The 23230-nt window shown below is 40.9% G+C and overlaps 1 protein-coding gene across 2 annotated transcripts in view; it reads left to right on the forward strand.

Moving 5' to 3' along the window:
* The window catches only part of gba2 (glucosidase, beta (bile acid) 2), a 79582-nt gene that overhangs the window by 42447 nt on the left and 13905 nt on the right, over positions 1 to 23230 (forward strand). For both annotated transcript variants that reach the window (XM_068032343.1, XM_068032349.1), the window contains 6 exons: positions 4635 to 4788; positions 6267 to 6392; positions 10142 to 10326; positions 10793 to 10897; positions 18588 to 18695; positions 22733 to 22884. In XM_068032343.1, coding sequence (XP_067888444.1) covers positions 4635 to 4788; positions 6267 to 6392; positions 10142 to 10326; positions 10793 to 10897; positions 18588 to 18695; positions 22733 to 22884 — 830 coding nt within the window. The remainder of the gene's footprint in view (positions 1 to 4634; positions 4789 to 6266; positions 6393 to 10141; positions 10327 to 10792; positions 10898 to 18587; positions 18696 to 22732; positions 22885 to 23230) is intronic.

The raw sequence follows: 23230 nt of genomic DNA on the forward strand, positions 1-23230 counted from the left end.
TACAGAATTTATCTTGGCCTAAATGAGCATGGTCCCTGTGGCATTTGATGATGCATCCTGCCCAAATGTTAACAGAAGTAAACTACTTTTATTTAAGATTTTTGCATTGATCTGATAACTATACCATTTGTGATCAACAAAAAATTTGTTTTCCTGACAGACCAGGGTAAATGCTGATTTTTCTCTGCTTGAAATTTCAGCTCATCTTTTACTCCTTTATCCTGCCTCCGCTATGATTTTTCTGTCAATGAAATGTAGGAGGCTGAATATTGCAGCCAGTGGTGATTCTCCTGTTGCCAGTCGCTTGCTTAAGATACCTCTGGAACTGATCGATCTCAATTAGTGGGTAGTTGAGAAGAATCGCCAATGTCCAGTGTCTCTGGACTTCCTTCTTTCCTTGACAGGTAAGCCTGTTCTGTTAAAGATATGTCTACTAATCTAGATTTCCATCTTCCTGTTTTGATCCCGCATTTCTGATTTTTTTTACTATTTGGATATTCAGTCTTGAAACCATAGAAATTTACAGCATAGAAGAGGCCATTTGGGCCATCTTATTTATTTCTAGAGCAATCCAAAACTAATCCCTTCCTTATAGCCCTCTGCTTCAAAATATTTATCCAATTTTACCTTAAAAGTTGCAATGGTCTCTGCCTCAACTACCCCCCTATGGCAAAACATTCTATTCTCTAGCAACTTGCTAAAGACATTTCTCCTAACACCTTTTCTTTTCATGCTTGGTATGCTAGCCTCTGCTTCATTCTGTTTGACAGTTTATTTTATTCATTTTTCATTGCTGCCAGCTCCACAGAATTTTGTATACAGCATACATTTTAAAGTCTAGCTTAACGTGATTGTCTTTTCACTCTCTATTGAAGGAGGTGGGGAAATATCTTAAGCCTCAAAATTCCTTTTGGATTTCTCCCTTTCCTCCTCTATTTGAGTACCAAGGTTGACCAAAATGTCATTAGCATGTTGCAAAGTGTATTTTCTTGTCTTGAATCTTCTCAAACTCAATTTTTACTGCTTAATTTTTTTTTTAAAGAATGAATTGAAGCAGCAGGAGCCTTTAAGATGAGCTGTCATTCTCTACAGAAATCCTGCATGTGATTTATTGGTATCTGAATAATGGCCACTGTCCCTCTTGGTTGCCACAGCCCAGTTATTCTGTTGTGCAATTATTGCTATCTCAGGGACTTTTATCCAGTTTGAGTTCATGTGACAGTTGTTGCAGCCTGCAGTTCAACTGTGAAGTTCATGAAAGCCATCTACGAGATGAAACTGCCCAACTAGTACTGATTAATACAGATTTCCTTAAAAGCTTGCACCTGAATTTCTGATTTTGTGTAACCTTAATGTCTCAATGTCGAGATTGTCCTTCTGTGCTCACTTTACTGCAAAGTTGATGAGTTTCAAACTGGTAGATTTACATTCTGCTTGGAATTTCAATATGGTGATCTTGAGATCATATCTAAACTAGTTTTATTCTTTGCCTTCTGAGCGAATACCTAAAACTATATTCTTCTCTTTGGAGAAAAGTATTTCTTCAGTGATTGTAATATTGTTCTGGTGACAACACCCCCCCGTGTTTTGGTAGCATAAAATGACAGCAGATACCGCATTGATTAAATGAAACCAAACAAAGTACTGTGCAAGTATCTGAGGAATAGGTCAGGGCACAATGTACAGCTGGAGGAAGACCATAACTATATTCTAGCATCCTTGCTTACTCAACTGAATTATGAAGTAGCACTAAGGATTTATCCTGTTTTGTGTGGACAGGACATACCTGGGTAATTTTCCACTTTGCCAGGTAGATGCCAGTGTTGTAGCTGTACTGGAACAGTTTGGCCACTGGCGTGGATGGTTCTGACACACAAGTCTTTAGTACTGTTGCCGGAATATTGTCGGGAGCCATAGCCTTTGTTCTATCGAGTGCCTTCAGCTGTTTCTTGATATCACATGGAGTGAATCACATTGGCTGGAAATTGGCAACTGTGATGATGGGGTCCTTGGGAGAGGGCCGCGATGGCTCCAGAATAGAAGGGTATGTGAATAAGAGAAACTACCAGGAAAATGGAGCAGAAATCTAAAATCTGAAGTTATTGAAGTCATTGTTCAATCCAGTTAGCTGCAGAGTGCCGAGGAGGAAAATAAGATACTGTTCCCAAAATTTGCGTTGATTGGATGGAGCTCGCTGGATTTCTACCACTACACTTGCTGTAAAAGACAGTTTTGTTTCAGCAAAGCTGCAACTCGTGAACTAAAACTTAACCTTATACTTGGAATGAATGGGAGGCTAACAAGTCTGCCCTTTTATCGCCAGTTTTTGCCAAACATAAGACAAAATACCCACCATTTAGTCTTGGTCACTTTAGTTGATGTAAAAACGTCACACTGTTGGACCATATATTTTAAGATGAACGGCAAATTGTTTTAGAAGGAACTACACAAAAATGAATTAAGTTAGCAAACAAAATACTGTGTTTTAACGCTCAGTACTGTTAACCAAAATAGCCATTGTATTATATGGGTTACTATCAGCTTTAAAATCGAGGAAAATCTAGGCTTCAGTGTCTCCAGCTGCAGTACATTGATTTGGAAAACAATCATTTAGTGCCTTTATGCATACTGGTGAGTCATGATTGACGTGAAATAACAAGCACATTTATTGATGAACTTCCATTAATGGTTGCTAGTTCTATACTGAGTGTCAGGGACTGAACTAACTTAAAAACAATTGTTTAACACAAGCACAGTGCAAGTATTTACACTTAAGATTCCAGTTAGGGCAGAAAGTGCTTATTCACAAGCACAAAGTCAACCTCCTTAAGTAGAAACAAAATATTCTTTTTTAATATTGGAATATTCAGACAGTATCCAATGGGCCACGTGTGTCCACAGTCTCTGAACAGTTTGGCCTACAAACTGCTGGCAGTTCATTTCTATTTGCACTTATATTTGCTACTGTCTGAAGAAGAGTAAGGATCTCCAGGATCCTGGCCAATATTTATTTATTGTTCAACCAACGTCACGTAAAATGATTTGTAATTTTGCTGTTTGTGGAACCTTTTTGTGTGCAAGTTAGTGGTGTTTCCCACATTACAGTCGTGAAAGGCACTATATAAATGCAAGTTTTCTTTTTTTTAATACCTTGTTTATCCTGTTTTTGAGCATAATGGATATTTGTGCCGCTGATAAATCCTTTTATATTCTGGTGGGGTATTAATTGTGACTGTGTGGAGTGCTGATGCAAATGAACTTGTGAAAAGATGCACAAAACTGTTGTAAGAAGGGCAAGTGAAGTGGTTGTAACCCTTAGAGCTAAATTGGTTTTCAGAGATTGGTGTGCTCATAGGTTGCTGTGTTTGACCTTCTCCATGACTTTCAGCAGGTTTTGTGCCTCACTGAAAGCTGAACTGTACTAACCATTTTTGGAGTACGGCTTGGCTCAGTGCCAGCACAGCTTGCACATGCTGGATCAGAAGGGAAGGAAACTACAGCCCAGTTGATTCCAGATAAATGCATATCTAATCCAAATGTAAAACATAAGTAATAAAAACAGAAAATCCCGGAACTCCGCATGTCAGGCAGCATCTGTGGAGAGAGAAATGCTGCAGGTCTGCTCTACATTGGGGAGACCAAATGCAGACTGGGTGACCACTTTTGTGGAACACCTCTGTTCAGTCCCCAGGCATGACCCCGAGCTTCCCGTTGCCTGTCATGTTAATTCTCCGCCTTGGTCTCATGTTGACCTCTCAGTCCTCTGCCTCCTGCAGTGTTCCAATGAAGCATAACGTTAGCTCAAGGAACAGCACCTCATCTTTCAATGAGGCTCTTTATAGCCTGCCAGACTCAAAATTGATTTCAACAATTTCAGACCTATTTTGTTGCCTTTATCTTTGCAGGTTTTGGTTTTACTGTCTTGTTGTTCCCTTTTTTGCTTCCCAGTGGCAGTTGTTTATCCCTCTGCCATTCACACCTCCTCTAGACACATTTTTCTTTGCTTGTCCCATTAGCATTCCCTTTGACCCTGCACCACCAACCCTCTTGTCATTTAATCTCTCCTGTTTTCCATCCTATCACAAACCTTCCCTTCTGTTCTTTTTCCAACTGTAACCCACCCCGCACCCCCCCCCCCCCGCCAACCCCACTTGCTTAAAAGCTATTGCGTTTCTAATTTTTCCCTGTTCTGATGAAAGGTCATCAATCTGAAACATTAACTCTGTTTCTCTGTCCACAGATGATGCCTGACCGGAGTATTTCCAGAGTTTTCTGTTTTTTTCCCCGGATTTTCAGCATCCACAGTATTTTCCTTCTGTAAAACCATAAGTAGATCATTTCTGTTCCCTCTCATTGTGCAGAATTGTATATTTCAATGGTATCTCTATTTAACAGACTGAAAACTATTCCAGTAGATCCTTTTAGCTCATCAACTTGTGCTGTTCACATAACTTGGTGTTAAGTAACTTACAATGGAGGTTTTACAGCATGCAATACTTATATCCTTATCATTCATGGAATGGCATCTGTTTCCTGTAAACTGATTTATCAACTGCTTTTGCTAAGAAATGTGCAGGCTGATTTGATCCACATAACAATGAATTGAGTGTGTCTCTTTTTGTTTGTGCACCTAGGAAAAGGTAAACAGACAGAGAGGGGTCAGGTCACTGCAGCAGCTATTGCAGCTACCTGCATTGTTCCATCAAAAAAGCAAAACGTTGTTGAGTTCTGTCTTGCGTGGGACATGCCCAAGATCTATTTTGGATCGAGGGAAAAAGAGCATGCAAGGTAAGAGAAATAAAGGAAAAGTAAAATGGAGCACTCAAAGCACCATCCATTTTTCTGAAAATGTATTTCATTTGACCAAACTAGCGTATTTATTTTAAATTGGCATTGAACAAGGAAAGGCTATTCTGGCCATCCAGTCCATCTCGCTCAGTTGGCCCTATTATGTAATAGGCTCTTCCCAGGTCACAATCTCCTGAGAGAAGATTCTATAACGTTTCTCTTTTCCTCTTTTCTCAGAACAAAATACTTAAATAACTTAAATTTACATAACTTCGCCTTCATTTGGCATGACACTTCTGTTCAAGAAAATATGTTTCGCAGAGAAGTTGATGATCCCTATCTGTCCTTGTCGTCGTGACCCTCAAGCCCAGCACTAGCTTGATGTTTATGCACTTTTGTTTAAAAGTATTAATTGATCTTGCATTAACTGCTTTAGTTTCTTCTACAATGTGTGGGAGGAAAAATTCCTACTGATTTTTATTTTTGCCTCAGGTTCATCAATTTATTATTTATATTCGCTTGTTTTGTGCTTAGTCAAAACTGGGGAGCCTGCTTACATGTGAAGCATCCATTTCTCTTAATATTTTAAAACTTGAATGTCTTCTGTTTTTCTCCTATTGAAAACTAGTTGCTTTCCCTGGATATTCCCTTGTGCAGAAATATCCCTTTGAAAATAGGGTGTCCACTACTCGTATTTCCATGATAGGTTCGAATAACTTGTTTGAACTTGGTCATCAAAATGCGTTGAAATTACTCCCTTTTGTACACGCTTAACGTTGTTGATGTGTTTTCCATTGGCCACATGTTTTCAGTGAATAGCCAGTATTCCTACCGAAATCGTTTTGTTAATGAATATATTATTATGTATGCATGATGGTCCTTCTACCTCTTGACCATCCACAGCCATGTACTTATCGATAGGCATTTTACATTCCATGAAACTGGTGTAAAATTGTTGAGACTGTTGTCGGAAGACCCATTTTTAATAGGTCTTCCAGCACAAAACTTGGAAGTTTTCCATTTATCTTGTAGCCAGCTGCACAAGACCCATGGTTGGAGAAGCTGGTAGCCTGACTGCAGAATGAAAGTGCCTTAAATTAACCGAAGTATAATTACTTCCTCCTCCAGATCTGACCCATATGTTCTGCAACCTTGAACATTAAAACAAAATCACAAAAGTTCATGTGTGTTATTTGTTTATCCTGTCAGTAAAATGTCATTACACCAAATTCCACTGCTTGACAGGACATGATTTGCAGAGGAATGATAGTAGTTAGTAACTGTCATGTTAGATTGTATGTGATTAAATCAGCATTTAGGGTAGAGTGCTACTGAAATTTCTGTTTTGAAATACTTAAGTTAATCTTCTAGTTGTTTCATTCAAACCCATTTGGGACTATTCATTATGTCATTAAGAAGTTAGTAAAGCATTTTGATAATTTGCTGCACATGCTGCTAATGTTAAATTTTGTTTCTAGGTGGTACACAAGGTTTTTTGGGACAAGTGGGGAAGCTGCTCCTGCTCTGAGTCACTATTCCCTAACACATTACAATCAGTGGGAACAAAAGATTGTTGATTGGCAACGTCCAATTTTAGAAAATGGGTAAATATTATGATCTAAGCATAAGGAAAACTTGCATTGTATACATAAAGTTGACTTATACTGCTAAGTTTTATGAAGATCATTAATTTTTTTGTATTTTGATGTTTAGTATACTACCTATAATCTGTTGCTTGGAAACAAGTGAAACAGTATGTATTGTGTCTATTATTGTCTTCGTTTGCATAAAAACTTGCATATAATTAACGGGATTTCTGCTAACAGAACTAATGACTATTGGATTAATTGAAGATGCAGTTATGATCAGCTTGAATATTGTTTTGGATGTTGTATCTGTAGATTACTGAAGGAAGGTTTGAATGCTGATCTCGTCAGAATTGGCTCTTAAAGGTCACTGATCATCATTGCGTAGTGGAGCTAAATTGGTGTACATACAATTGAAGTAGCATGGTCTTGTTTTGATTCTGTATTTATTACCCAGGCTGTATGTTGATTCTCATTGGTCAACCCCTACACTTCTAAAGTGCTGTGCTAGTGACTGCATGAGTGGATGGGGGTGGGGGCAGGTGCTTCAGTATGTCCTGAAATAATGCACAAATGAAGTCTCACTTCAAATCTATACCAGAAAAACTGTGAACCACCTGTGTTTGAAAAATAGGGTTGAAACAAAAAGCAAGTGAAAACAGCCAAAAGAGAAAGGAAATATCACTCTGAACTTGCAGATCTTACTGGAATCGACTAATTGAACTTATAAATATAGTAAAAGCAAAATACTGCAGATGCTGGAAATCTGAAATAAAAACAAGAAATGCTGGAAATACTCAGCAGATCTGGCAGCATCTGTGGAGAGAGCAGCAGAGTTAACGTTTCAGCTCTGACCCTTCTTCAGAACTGACAAATATTAGAAATGTAAAAGATTTTAAGCAAGTAAAGCGGGGGTGGGGCAAGAGATAACAAAAGAGAAGGTGTTGATAGGACAAGGTCACAGAATAACTGACGAGAAGGTCATGGAACAAAGGCAAACGGTATGTTAATGGTGTGCTGAAAGACAAAGCATTAGTATGGAGCGGGTGTGAATGGACTGTAAAGCACAAAGCACTCCAAGTACAAACATTTAAAAAAATTTACAAACCGAGACACTGGATAGGCACAGTAGAAACAAACTTAAGACACTAAAAAACATAAAATAAAATAAGCAAATAAAAAAGAAAAAGTAACTAAGCTTAAAAGGGGGGGCCCGTCATGCTCTGAAATTATTGAATTCAATGTTCAGTCTGGCAGGCTGTAGCAGGCCTAATTGGTAAATGAGATGCTGTTCCTCGAACTCGCTTTGATGTTCACTGGAATACTGCAGCAATCCCAGGTCAGAGATCTGAACATGAGAGCAGGGGTGGGTATTGAAATGGCCAGTAACCAGAAGCTCGGGGTCATGCTTACGGACTGAGCGGAGGTGTTCCGCAAAGCGGTCACCCAATCTGCGTTTGGTCTCCCCAATGTAGAGGAGACCACACTGTGAACAGCGAATACAGTATACTAAATTGAAAGTAGTACAAGTAAATTGCTGCTTCACCTGAAAGGAGTGTTTGGGGCCTTGGATGATGAGAGAGGAGGTAAATGGGCAGGTATTACACCTCCTACGATTGCAGGGGAAAGTGCTGTGGGAAGGGGACGAGGTGGTGGGGGTAATGGAGGAGTGCCACTCCGTTACCCCAACCACCTCATCCCCTTCCCATGGCACCTTCCCCTGCAATCGCAGGAGGTGTAATACCTGCCCATTTTCCTCCCCTCTCCTCACTATCCAAGGCCCCAAACGCTCCTTTCAGGTGAAGCAGCGATTTACTTGTACTACTTTCAATTTAGTACACTGTATTCGCTGTTCACAGTGTGGTCTCCTCTACATTGGGGAGACCAAACGCAGATTGGGTGACCGCTTTGCGGAACACCTCCGCTCAGTCCGTAAGCATGACCCCGAGCTTCTGGTTGCTGGCCATTTCAATACCCACCCCTGCTCTCCTGCTCACACTTCTGTCCTGGGATTGCTGTAGTGTTCCAGCGAACATCAACGCAAGCTCGAGGAACAGCATCTCATTTATCGATCAGGCACACTACAGCTGCCGGACTGAACATTAAATTCAATAATTTCAGAGCAAGATGGCCCCCCCCCCCCCCCCCCCCATTTTATGTTTAGTTATTCTGTTTTTCTTTTTTATTTGGTTATTTTATTTTGGGTTTTTTAATTTGTTTCTACTGTGCCTACCCACTGTTTCTGTTTTTTAAATTTTATTTTGATATGTTTGTGCTTGGAGTGCTTTACAGTCTATTCACACCCTCTGTACTAAGGCTTTGTCTTTCAGCACAGCGTTAACATATTGTTTGCCTTTGTTCCATGGCCTCGTCAGTTATTCTCTGTGATCTTGTCCTATCAACACTTCTTTTGTTACCTCTTGCCACCCCCCCCCCCCACCTCCCCCTGCTTTACTTGCTTAAAATCGTTTACATTTCTAATATTTGTCAGTTCTGAAGAAGGGTCACTGAGTTGAAACGTTAACTCTGCTTCTCTCTCCACAGATGCTGCCAGACCTGCTGAGTATTTCCAGCATTTCTTGTTTTTATTTTAAATATACTTTATTTTCTCAATTGCTCTTTGTTAAATACTTTATTTTTTCCCTTTAATTTACTATTCCTCCAATCTTCGGAGAGAATACCTGTTCCTCCTTGAGTGAAGTTCCAGAGACAGCAGGCATTGTTTAATACGTTGCCCAAATAAGTTATTCTTCTTTTAGTCTAGATGTGAATTTTGGCAGGCTGTTTAACTGTGGGGAAAATATCAAACTTGAGTCTATTCATATCCTTGCCTGATGCCACACAAAAACTTTCCAGTATGGGGTCAGTGGATTGCAGTCAGGAACTGAGTCAATTTTTCTTCTCCGCCTAGTCCAGTTAGGATTATCTAACTTAATACAGACTAAGGATTCTCTCTTGCAGTGCCTTTATCCATTAAACCATCAGCGAAGCTCGAAGTATAATTTTTTTAAATTGAATCGTACTTTTGAGTAATTTGCATATCTGATCAGTGATTGCAGAAGAAATCTGGTGAGGAATGAATAATATAAAATGAGGACAAATATGTAGAGTAACTGTCAAAAAAAAGTTTGTGGGTGCATGAGGGAGGTGCTGAGTAAAGAGTGGAAATAAACCAATGCTCCATAGAATGCTGCAGATGAGGAGTGCTTCCCTCCTGAAGTTCCTGAACTTCAGAAAGAGCTATAAGTAGCACAAATGTTAAAGTATTCTATATTAATACCTCTGTCCCAAGGAGCCATTTCAGTCCCTTTGCTGTATCAATTGAGATCGTGCATGGCAAAATTGTATTGTTGCAGTCCTGCTATTAGTTAAATATAATTTTATTTTTGTGCTTTTGCTTTGATAAAGTTTTATAATTTTGAATATATTGATATTAGCAAGTTGTTAAATTGTAAACTGTTAATTTTTTAAGAAAACAAACCTATAAGTGTTCCAGTAATTAATTCTTCCATCTGTATTTTGCAATTAAAGCCTGATTGAATACCCACTTTATTTAAAGGGTACTGCTCTACTTATAAATATTTTCAAAGTAACATTTTATTTCTTTTTAAATAACTTCCACATATTTTTTGTGGAAATGACCAGACTTGCATTTATCCTTCTGTTTTCAGACCTTTTAATCATCAAAATCAAATCCTTTTTTAAATTTAAACTTCGTAAATTTGGGGTCTTAGTGTTCACATTTCCTGTTCCCATTAATTTTACAGCCAATTGCCTGACTGGTACAAGTCGGCCCTATTTAATGAACTATATTTCTTGTCTGATGGAGGGACAATTTGGCTTCAAGTGACTGATGATTTAAATATAACAAATGGATTGACTATTCAGAAGGATGGGCTTCCATCTCTACCTAAAGTGCTGAAGGAATATGGAAGATTTGCATATTTAGAAGGTATGTATACTGCTGACGGTGTACAGTATCATTCAGTTTATGTACCAATGACCAGGTTTCCCTGCAGCCATCGTCACTTTAAAGCAATTCACTTTGTGATCAGCTTTCAGAGACTAATCCAGACATTATAAACCGCTGATAATAGCAATATTAAACTTGACTAGAAGTTTTTTTTCCCAAATAGTTAGGAAAATAATTGGACAATTTTATATAAATTGGGCAGTTGACCAGATGACTGTTTGATATGTTTGGAAAGGTCTTTGTCGACAAGTAAGTGATTCTGCTGTGTATTGCTATTCTCCATTTTGGATGTAATCTCGCAAAATTTAGTGAATAGTCACAAATGTGCATGGGAAGAATCTACTAAATGATCTATTGTTCTTTGGCACTGAAATAATTATTTAGTTATGTATATAATGAATCAGGTGTTGTAGAGAGTGTCAGTTCTTTTGCTGTTGCATTGCAGGACAGGAGTATCGAATGTACAATACGTATGATGTTCATTTTTATGCATCATTTGCATTGATCATGCTATGGCCCAAACTGGAACTTAGTCTGCAGTATGATATTGGTAAGTGATATCTACTCCATTTGGTTCTCCTTTCAGAAACTAAACTATTCTAAACTTTATGGGGCTAGAATAATTACCTGGTTTTAAGATTTACAAAAAATTCATAAGACCACAGTAATGTAAATGGTATTTGTTCAGTGGGGTCACCATTCTAATGAGCTGTATTCTGCTAACTATAATACTTTAAATGCACTGTTGCATTCCTTCAGTTCCATGAACTATTTAATATTTATAGCTAGTTTTAACCATTAATCTTGTACATTTTGACCTGGATTTTGTGGTCAGCGATGATGTGGCATTCGCCGCTGACCGCACTGCGAAATACGAACTAACTTGGTTCGTTGGCTGAAGCAAGAACTTCACCACCTTACTGTAGCATGATCCAACAATGAAACTCTCTGCAAGGCCTTAGCAGCATGGGGCATTGCCAAAGAAGTCATGTTCCCTAATGACATCACAAGTTGAATACATTCCCCGAGAGGTCAGTTTTCAGCTCAAAGGCAGGTGGGTGCTTTACAATGATTTTAAATACTTTTAAACACTTTTCCAATGACCCAGTGGAGGTTGATATTTGTAACAATATAATTTAATTTGTTACAGAAAATGCTCTTTAAACCTGCTGCAGAATCTGCAGGGCTTTTATTTAGAAGTTTAAAACGTTGATTTTATAGATACATAAAGATGCGTAACTTGATTATTGTATGACATTAGCTGTTCCAGTGGGGGATTTATTGGTTCTAAAAAGCGCTTTATTTTAAAATGAAACCCTGCCATAATTACAGCTGGCAGACTTGAACATCTCAGTGTGAAAATAGATGAGACAAATGGCAGAGTACTGGATTTGAACAGATGATTAATAATCACGTTTTAGTACAAGACTGTGAACACATTACAGCAGTCAGACTAGAGCAGATTCAAACGAAATGGGACAACAAAAACGTCTTCGAAAAAATGTCGAAACAACAAAATTATTACCAAGCAACAGGCGAGTTGTTCGCGGTAATTTCCAAAGCAGTTCTCAGTTACACTGCAGTATCATTTCCATAATTTGCATTTTATGTGTCAAGTATTTGTCAGCAGCTAAATACAACATCGCTAGGACTTTGAAATTCCAATAAATACATCTGCATTGATGTAGAGCGCTTTGCCATCTAGTCAGCAATTCGTCTACACATGTCCTAGCCCAACCATCTTCAGCTGCTTCATCAATGACCTTCCCTCCATGATAAGGTCAGAAGTGGGGATGTTCACTGATGATTGCCCAATGTTCAGTACTACCTGTGACTTCTCAGATACTGAAGCAGCCCATGTCCATACGCAGCAAGACCTAGACAACATCCAGGCTTGGGCTGATAAGTGGCAAGTAACATTCACACCACACAAGTGCCAGGCAATGACCATCTCAAGCAAGAGAGAATCTAACCATTTCCCCTTGACGTTCAATGGCATTACCATTGCTGAAACCCCCTATCAACATCATGGGGGTCACCATTGACCAGAAACTGAACTGGACCTGTCACATAAATGCTGTGGCTACAAGAGCAGGTCAGAGGCTGGGAATTCTGTGGCAAGTAACTCACCACCTGACTCCCCAATGCCTGTTTACAATCTACAAGGCACAAGTCAGGTGTGTGATGGAGTACTCTCCACTTGCCTGCATGGGTGCAGCTCCAGCAGCACTCGGGAAGCTCGATACCATCCAGGACAAAGGAGCCTGCTTGATTGGCACCCCATCCACAAACATTCACTCCCTTCACCACCGATGCACAGTGGCAGCAGTGTGTACCATCTACAAGATGCACTGCAGCAACTCACCAAGGCTCCTTTGACAGCACCTTCCAAACCCGCGACCTCTACCACCTAGAAGGACGAGCAGCAGACGCATGGGAACACCACCACCTGCAAGTTTCCCTCCAAGCCACACACCATCCTGACTTGGAACTATATCGCCATTCTTTCACTGTCGCTGGGTCAAAATCCTGGAAGTCCCTTCCTAACAGCACTGTTGATGTACCTACAACCCAAGGACTGCAGCGGTTCAAGAAGGCAGCTCACCACCACCTTCTCGAGGGCAATTAGGGATGGGTAATGAATGCTGGCATAGCCAGAGATACCCACATCCCCTAAACGAATAATAAAATGCAGAAAATTCTGCAAATACTCAGCAAATCCAGCAGCATCTGTGGAGAGCATAACGGAGTTAATGTTTCAGGTCCATGCCTTTCATCAGAACTGGCAAAGGCTAGAAATGTAGTAGGATTTGAGCAAGTGAAAGGGTGGGGAGGTGGAGAAGAACAACAAAAGGGCAGGTCTGTGATAGGGTGGAGGGCAGGAGCAATTAAATGACAAAGGTTTCATGGTACAAAGCCAAATAAAGAAACAAAATATGTGTCTGGATGAGGTGTAAATGGCAGGGAGCGGCCATCTGAACACAAAGTAAAGGGATTAGGAAATGTGGGGTGGGGAACAAAAAAAATGGATAAAAGAGAAAAAAGGGGCAGTTGTTATGATCTAAAATTATTGAGCTCAATATTAAGTCCGGAAGGCTGTAAGTGCCCATTCTAAAGATGAGGTGCTGTTCCTCGAGCTTGCGTTGAGCCTCATTGGAACACTTTAGCAGACGAAGGACAGAAAGGACAAGGTGGGAGCAAGGTGGAGAATTAAAATGACAAGCAACAGGAAGCTCTGGGCACGCTTGTGGATTGAACCGAGGGTTCCACAAAGCGGTCAGCGAATACGGTATCCTAAATTGAAAGAAGTACAAGTAAATCGCTGTTTCACTTGGAAGCAGTGTTTGGGGCCCTGGATGGTGGGAAGGAAGAGGATAAAATGGCAGGTGTTGTATCTCCTGCACTTGCATGGAAAGGTGCAATGGAAATGGGAGAGGTGTTGGGGATTATTGAGGAGTGAACCAGGGTGTCGCGGAGGGAACGGTCCCTTCAGAACACTGGGAGGGGAGAGGAATATCTTTTTGTTGGTGACATCATGCTGGAGATGGCGAAAATGGCGGAGGATGATCCGTTGAATACAGAAGCTGGTGGGGTGGAAGGTGAGGACAAGAGGAACCCTATTATTCTGGGAGGGACGGAAAAGGGTGAGAGCAGAAGTCCATGAAATAGATCGGACATTATTAAGGGCCCTGTCAACTACGGTGGGGGAGAATCCTCGGTTGAGGAAAAAGGAAGAAAGGAAGACCTATTGGAAGTGTTAGTGCGGAAGGTTGCATCATCAACAGATGCGATGGAGAAACTGGGCGAATGGAATAGAGTCGTTGCAGGAAGTGAGCTGTGAGGAAGTGTAGTCCAGGTAGCTGTGGGAGTCCGTGGGCTTATAATGAATATTGGTAAATAGCCTATCCCCAGAATTGGAAACCGAGAAGTCGAGGAAGGGAATGAAAGAGTCGGAGCTGGACCATGTGAAAGTGAAAGAAGGATGGAAATTGGAAACAAAGGCTGTTCCCCGAGGCGGTATTTTATGCTCTCCCCGGTGGTGTGTTTAGCGGCTGGGAGGGCATTTAATTGGGTGGGATGGCAGCGGATGGGGCCACCTTTCCGCCCCTACCGTGATTAAGTCAGTGGTGGGAAAGTCCATGGATGGCCTTCCTGCTCTGCCGCCAACTGAAGCCCTTAACAGCACTTAATGTCCAATTGAGGGCCTCTTGCTGCCGCCACTGGTATTAACCCAGAGGAGGGTGGGCTTGTTGCCATTCGGGGAGCACAACATGCAAACTCATGTGGGGTCGCTTGCGGTCGCCCGGGGGTGGGAGGGGTCCGGTCATGCAAAGGCATTCAGTCCCTGATTGAGGGGCCCATTATCGGGAAGGGAGAGGCCCACTGAGGGCCCCCCTACACCTCCCTTCCCCGCAACCCCCACCTTGCGAAACCCCTTCTGCCATCACTTTCTGGCCTGGGTTGCTGTATGATCCTGGACCTCCAGTGGATGTTATTCCTGCAGAAACCACCACTTCCCTGGTAGCGCTCCCGGCCACTGGCCAGCAGCTCCTGGCGGGCGGGACATCCCGCCCCCGGGATCCTGATCCTGGGAAACGCGCACCGGTGACCTCTCAATTGCCTGATTGGCTCATCATATGGTGGGTCTTCCCCAAAGGAGGCAATGTGGGTCTCTCAGCAGCTCACCAGCAGGCGACAGAGACCCCTGTCACCTCCATAAAGTTCCCCCCAAAGTCAGTGAAATTTTCCAGTTCAGGGCGACAGCAGGAAGAGGAACCAATACAAACATCAATGTACCGGAAGAAGAAGTGAGGGAGGGGGCCTGAGTAGGACAGGAACAAGGAATGTTCCACATATCCCACAGTAAGGCAGGCATAGCTTGGACCCATGTGGATTCCCATTGCAACACCTATTATTTGAAGCAAATGATTGGAGTTGAAGGAGAAGTTGTCAATATGTATACAAGTTTAGCCAGGCAAAGGAGCGTGGTGGTGGATGGGAAGTGGTTGGGCCTCCATTCTAAGTAGCTGAGAGCCCTCAGACCGTCCTGTTGGGATGGAGGTGTAGAGGAATTCGATGTCCATGGTGAAGAGGTGACGATGAGGGCCTGAAAACTGTTGAAGTGGCAGAGGCCACTGGAAGAGTCGCAGTTGTTGCTGGGAAGGGACAAAACAAGGGGAGTAAAAATAGTATCACGGTAGGAAGAAATCAGTTTGGGGACAGCAATAGGCTGAAACAGTGGGTCTACCTGTGCAGTCTTTATTTATTTATTTTTATTTATTTAGAGATACAGCACTGGGACAGGCCCTTCGGCCTATCGAGTCTGTGCTGACCATCAACCACCCATTTATACTAATCCTACATTAATACCATATTCCTACCACATCTCCACCTTCCCTCAATTCCCCTACCACCTACCTGTATTAGGGGCAATTTATAATGGCCAATTTACCTATCAACCTGCAAGTCTTTGGCTGTGGGAGGAAACCAGAGCACCCGGCGAAAACCCATGTGGTCACAGGGAGAATTTGCAAACTCTGCACGGGCAGTACCCAGAACCGAACCCGGGTCGCTGGAGCTGTGATGCTGTGGTGCTAACCACTGCGCCACTGTGCTGCCCAATTTTAAGTTTTGTTTTGTGGATTTTGGGAAGGAGGTAGATGCAGGTTGCATGGGGTTGGGGAACTATGAGGTTGGAGGCTGTAGAGGTGAGGTTTCCAGAGGAGTAGAGATCAGTGATGGTCCTTGATGCAATGGCTTGATGATCAGTAGTAGGATATGGTCCAAGGGGAGGTAGGAGGAAGTGTTAGAGAGTTAGCATTTGGCCTCTGCTAGATAGAGGTCAATATGCTTGACAACAACAGCATCACCCTTGTCAGCAGGTTTGATAATGTTAGGGTTGGATCTGAGACAACGGAGTACTGTAAGTTCAGAGGGAGATAGGCACGATTGAGTGAAGGGAGCAGAGAAATTGAAACGGCCAATGTCATGCCAGTAGTTCTCAGTGAAAAGATCGAGAGAGGATAAGAGGCCAGTTCTTCTACCTGCTTTACAGAGAGACGGGGAAGTAAATAGTCATCAATCACAACGGCTATGGCATGTTTGATACCGATTTGTAAATGTTGCGTTTCTGCATTGAAATTCAAGATCATAGGGCTTGTTCGAAGCATACCTTTTAACCAGAGTTAAAGGTAGTATTTCTCATTGTTAAAGTTTGCCAAAATGATTCCATATTCTTCACATCTCCCACTCCCAAATAATACTGAACCTCCCTCTAGTTTTATTTGCCTTTCTTCCTCTCTTGTACCCTAACATTATCCATTTCTATTTTGTTTTGAAGGATTTTTTAAAAAAAACCTTTCATTTACATTTTTATAAGTTGCGCACATTACAGGAAGAGCTCAAATTCTCTCCCTTTGACACAGGATTCAAGCAAAAGTGGTATATTCCTTTCAATGGCGTTTACAGATGTCGTTGTGCTCCCGAGCAGGTTTTGTGCCTGCCGATATCAGCTCCAAATAAATCAGCATTAAATCCAGTTCTAATTGTGAATAATCAGCCCAAAATGACGAAAATATGGGTCCCTGCCGCTTTACAAAGCAAACCAACGGGACCATCAACGTTGGCTCCTCTGAAGCCCACTGTAGTGCACTGCAATTTTCTGTGCAATTGCGATCGCCGGAATTTGCTGTGCCGTTCCGATTCTCAGTGAGGCGTTCACCACTATTGGGATCGCAAAGTCGGGGCCATTTTGTGTTTTCTGGGCATTTACATTATATCTTTTATTTAAAAAAAAAAAAGAATTTTCAGAACTATCCTAATCAATGTACATTTTTATCTGGCAGGTAATTAATGATCCGAGCAGTAAGTGGTAGAGAGATATAAAACACTTGTGTATAACAGTTAATTCATTTATATAAGTAAGCTGGTAGCACTGTCACCTGAGTAAGAAGAATTCAATTCCTACTCTGGAATGGTGCACTGCCAGAGGTGACATCCTTTGGGTGCGATGATAAACTGCGAACCTCTCTGTGCCAGTTCAGAAGGACGCTACAGATCCCACATAACACGGTGTAAAGAAGAGCAGCAAGTTACTGGCCAACTTTCTTTCCTCAGCCAAAAACACCAAACCTTTATTCATCTTGTTGCTGCTTCCAAGATCTTGCTATGCTCAACTTGGCTACTACATTTGCCTACATAACAGTGACTGCATTTCAAAAGAAATTTATGTGCAGTGCGATTCTAGATTTTTAAATATTTGACATGGAACATATTTAACGTGCATTAAAATGATGCTAATAAGTTAAATTCAAGTAGGGGGCAGGTGGGGAAGATGTGTTAAATCCATACAACATGGGCTTCTGAAAATGTGGATTAGATCCATATGTAACATTTGTCGGAATGAGGCTTCTCGTGTACTCTGTTGGCACATTGGAGTTCTTTAATACATTCCAGTGACATCTACCCATAATATACTGGAGTGACTAGGTTTGATTGGCAGCTCAATTGGACAATCTTTCCAACTGTGTTGGGAAAATCATAGGTCAGGTTTTTGGTTTCCTTGGAACATCAGTGGGAAGAAACTTGGAGTTATTACAGTTGCAGAGAGAGCAGTCTCTTTTCCAAGTATTAGAGTTAACTACATACAAGTATAACATAGAAACAGGTAGTTTAGCTCACCCACTCAGTGTTAACGTTTTCACTGCAAATGTTTCCATGCCCTTTCATACCCTTTTGAGATTTCCTTGATTAGCCCATTAACAGAGGGAGTGGGGTGTGATTTGTTTTTGTGTGTTATAAGGAGCAGTATGAAATAGATTGAAACTCACTGAAAATTATATATATATTTTTTTACTTCTAACTTAAAATAAACCAATTTGTTGGTTTACAGTTGACCTGGGCTCGTTCGTGTCTCTGGGCTCCCTCCAGGGAGATGGGAGAAATGCCCAAGGGCACGTGAGTTTGCATTATTGACGCAAGTAGTTTCATTGTCGTGACTGCTTTGTCACACGATGCATGATTAGATTTTGGAAGTAGAAGTAAACTCAATTGTAAGAGATGCAGTGTCCACCAATGGAAGAGACTGCTGACGCTGAAACTGAGAGAATATTGTGCAAATCCAAATTTGTAACAGATTTTAGATTTTATTGGGTGGTATATAAATGCAAGTCATTATATGGAGACTTGTACAAGCGTTGCTTGAGTGTTAAAAATTCATAACAAATGTATCTTTTTTTTAGCTGCTGCTGTATTGAAGGAGGACAGTACACAGAGAATACACCTGATGAATGGTAGATTGGCAAAGGTGAATACACCAAATGTGGTCCCACATGATATAGGAGATCCAGGTGAGATTTGGTGCATTTGTTTTTGTGATGAAATTAAACTTTAATTTTGTTCCTGTTCCACGTTAGCAAAATATAAGTTGTTTTTTTTCTCCATACAATATAGGCAAGTATTCTTGAAAGTATTTTAAAAGATAACTTTTTGTGTCACTGTTTAATTTGTTTTTTTTATTACTTTCCCTAACTGGAGATCTATGTATACACCTCTGCCACTGCTTTTCTATAATCAGTATTGTTACATTTATTTAACATATTGGTACCAATAGGAAAAAGTTCCTCTCGGCATGTTATACTAGAGTGTTTTAATAACAGAATCTCAGAAATATTTGGGTACATGCCTATACTGGTGTTAGCTTCTGAACTGGACCCAATTTTCCTAATTCCCATTCCCTACTCTTTCCAATGCCATGTAATATATTCCTTCAAGTGCCTATTTAATATTCCTCAAATGATGTGGCTGCTTGTATTCTATAGTCTAATACTTCTTTGAATGAAGAAAAATCCTTTTTAAGCTATTATATTTATGGCCTCTTGCTCATTGGCCTGGATTTTGTAGTCAGCAAAGGAACTGCACTTGCCATTCACGATGCTTATAGCTCCCCTAACTTTGTAAGACTTCGCAAATTGTCTCCCACATATACTTAAAAATAAATGACACTTCAAAATACTTTATCAACTGGCAAACACTTTGGGATGCTCTGAGGATGTAAAGGGTGCTATATAAATTTTTTAAATTTTTTTCACTTAATTGGTTTCTTGATGCCATGCTTGGTCAAATGCTGCCTTGATGTCAAGGGAAGTCTCCCTCCCACCTCTGGAGTTCAGCTTTTTAGTCCATGTTTGGACCAAGGCTGTAATGAGGTCTGGAGCTGAGTGGCCCTGGCAGAACTCAAACATTGCATCGGTGAACAGGTTATTGCTGAGTAAGTGCCGTTTGATAGCATTGTTGATAACCTATTCCGTCACTTTGCTGATGATTGAGAGTAGACTGATGTGGTAATTGGCTTGATTGGGTTTGTTCTGCTTTTTGTGAACAGGACATACCTGGGCAATTTTCCACATTGTCTGGTAGATGCCAGTGTTGTAGCTGTATTGGAACAGTTTGGCCAGGGGCACGGCTAGTTCTGCAGCATATGTCTTTAATACTACTGCCAGGATGTTACCAGGGACCAAAGTCTTTGCTGTATCCAGTGCCTTCAGCTTTTCTTGATATCACGTGGAATGAATTGAATTGGCTGAAAACTGGCATCAAGTATAATGTTAGAGATATGGCATGATATTAGTCATTGAAAATATATTTTGCAACAGGAAGTTGATGGATGCTATTGTAGAACTGACTTCATGAAACTAATCATTCCAATTTCAAACTATTCTATTGAGATGGCAGAGGTTAAATTCAAATCAACCAATTTAGCTTCAACAGCCGTAAATGCAAGCACTTTGCCACTGAGCAAACCACATTGTGAGCAGTGAGTACAATGTACTAAAGCAGATCCCAGCACTGGCCAATCAAGAACACTTTTCTGTTGATTGAGGGCCTGCTGTAGTTTACTCAATGTAATACAATGTAAGACACGTAGGATATTTCTGCATGGATGTTGTGCATTTCTATAGTTGTATTGCCGCCTTTTTGATACACCAGCATGTGTTCTCGTCATTCAGACCCTTCAATCACGATTGGGCATAGTGGTCACTTGGGTGAGGTTAAAATCTTTTATTTACCACAGTTATAATTTCATTGAGTCTAAGTCAATACTACAGATGTCATACGAACATACGAATTAGAAGCAAGAGTAGGCCACTTGGTGCATTAAGCCTGTTCTGTCATTCAACATGATCGTGGCTGATCTGATTGTAACCTCAAATGCATATTCCCGCCTACCCCCAATAACCTTTCACCCCCTTGCTTATCAAGAATCTATCTACCTCTGCCTTAAAAATATTCAAAGACTGCTTCTACCGCCTTTTGTGGAAGAGAATTCCAAAGACTCCCAACCCTCTGAGAGAAAACATTTCTCCTCATCTCTGTCTTAAATGGCCACCATGCCCCTTATTTTTAAAAAGTGACCCCTAGTTCTAGATTCTCCCACAAGAGGGAACATCCTTTCCATGTCCACCCTGTCAAGACCCCTCAGAATCTTGCATGTTTCAATTAAGTTGCCTCTTACTCTTCTAAACTCCAACAGATACAAGCCTAGCCTGTTCAACCTTTCCTCATAAGACAACCTGCCCATTCCAGGTATTAATCCAGTAAACCTTCTCTGAACTGTTTCCAATGCATCTACATCCTTCCTTAAATAGGGAGACCAATACCATACACGGTACTCTAGATGTGGTCTCACCAATGCCTCACTACTTTTGTATTCAATTCCCTTCGCAATAAATGATAACATTCTATTAGCTTTCCTAATTGCTTGCTGAACATGCCACTTATCTTTTGCGATTCATGCACTAGGACACCCAGATCCTTCTGCATCTCAGCACTGCAATCCCTCACCATTTAGATAACATGCTTTTTTATTCTTCCTACCAAAATGGACAATTTCACATTTTCCCACTTTCTACTCCATTTGCCAGATCTTTGCCCACTCACTTAACCTATCTATAATGCTTGGCCATGTGAGCCGCATGGAAGTAGGCAGGATCCCCAAAGACACATTGTACAGCGAGCTCGCCACTGGTATCAGACCCGCCGGCCGTCCATGTCTCCTCTTTAAAGACGTCTGCAAACGCGACATGAAATTCTGTGACATTGATCACAAGTCGTGGGAGTCAGTTGCCAGCGTTCGCCAGAGCTGGCGGGCAGCCATAAAGGCGGGGCTAAATTGTGGCGAGTCGAAGAGACTTGGTAGTTGGCAGGTAAAAAGACAGAGGCGCAAGGGGAGAGCCAACTGTGTAACAGCCCCGACAAACAAATTTTTCTGCAGCACCTGTGGAAGAGCCTGTCACTCTAGAATTAGCCTTTATAGCCACTCCAGGCGTTGCTCCACACCACTGACCACCTCCAGGCGCTTACCCATTGTCTCTCGGGATAAAGAGGCCAAAGAGTATAAGAGTAATCCCTTTGTAGCATCCTTATGTCCTCTTTCCAAGTTACTTTCCTACCTATCTTTGTGTCATCAGCAAATTTAGCAACCATTCCTTTGGTCCCTTCATCCAAGTCATTTATATAAATTGTAAAAGGTTGAGGCCTCAGCACTGATCCCTGCGACACGCTACTCGTTACATCTTGCCAACCAGAAAATACGAACACTCTCTGTTTCCTGTTAGTTCGCCAATCTTCTATCCATGTCAAATATGATCACTGTTCGCTTATAAATTAGGAATTTTCTCAGCAAGCCAAGTTACAAATAATATGAATGAAAATTTACACTTATGAGCTCTGTTACACAAACTAAAGCATAGGAGCCGAGTTATGGTCTCGTGCTTTCTCCAATATTTTTCAATTCTAGATACAACTTTAAAAATACACTTTACAATTTCTTCAATGCTTCATTCAATAGCTACATGTACAAAGTATGTTTATCACAACAAATTTAGTACAAATTATGCCCTTTTTAACGGAAGGCGAGTGAATACAATGAACACAAACTCTGTTGTTCGATATCTCTAGTTTTCATCAGACCAAGGGTTAGATTATATAGTAAAGGTCAAAAACTCAGCCTAAGGGTTGAGCAATTTTATTAATACAAAAGAAAGCATTTTGGATTTAACTTGTCATCAGAATAACAAGCCATTAACTCTAGAAAATGCACATAGTTGGAGTACCATTTGAGGAAAATATCTGATTTAGCAGTGATGTCTTCCATGGCTCAGTAGCTTGCCAATATTTGGCATTTGTGCTCTTGTGAGCAAAGCACTGGAGGGCTGCCTCCCATGTTGGAGCTCTACCTAACAGGAATTTTCAACTTTAGCTGCTGCCTGATGTACTTGGCTATTTTCCAATGTAAAAACGTATAGAATTTAATTAAAAATTGTTAAATTGAGTTTAATTATTCTGGTTAAAAATGTACTGATGTTATAAAATTTGTTTCCAAAAGATGATGAACCGTGGGAGAGAGTCAATGCTTATTTGATTCATGATACAGCTGACTGGAAGGACCTCAACTTGAAATTTGTTCTACAAGTTTATAGAGACTACTATCTAACTGATGACAGCACGTACCTTAAAGACATGTGGTCTGTCTGCCAGGTAGGTAGAGTTTTCAATGAGTGTTCTGCATTTTAAAACTTTATGGGAAGGGAAAAGTGGTTCCGTTTAAAATAACTGTTTAATATCCTATATAACGTCTGAGGCAGTCAGGGGCTTCTCATCACCGAAACCATGAGTTAAATCAGCTATCCTAATAGCTCACAGCTCACTCAAACATAATATAACGACTCGTGTGTGATAATCTTCCTGTGGTTATGGTTACATTCATGATGATCTTTTGAAGAGCTATAGTGTTTTTTCAGCCTATAATATGAATTGGGAAAGTGAAATTTGGCCAAGTACATAATTTAATTATTACTGAAAATAGAGACATGTTGTCGAAGCT

The sequence above is a fragment of the Heterodontus francisci genome, chromosome 1, assembly GCF_036365525.1.
Source record: "Heterodontus francisci isolate sHetFra1 chromosome 1, sHetFra1.hap1, whole genome shotgun sequence".
In the NCBI taxonomy this organism is placed as follows: domain Eukaryota; kingdom Metazoa; phylum Chordata; class Chondrichthyes; order Heterodontiformes; family Heterodontidae; genus Heterodontus; species Heterodontus francisci.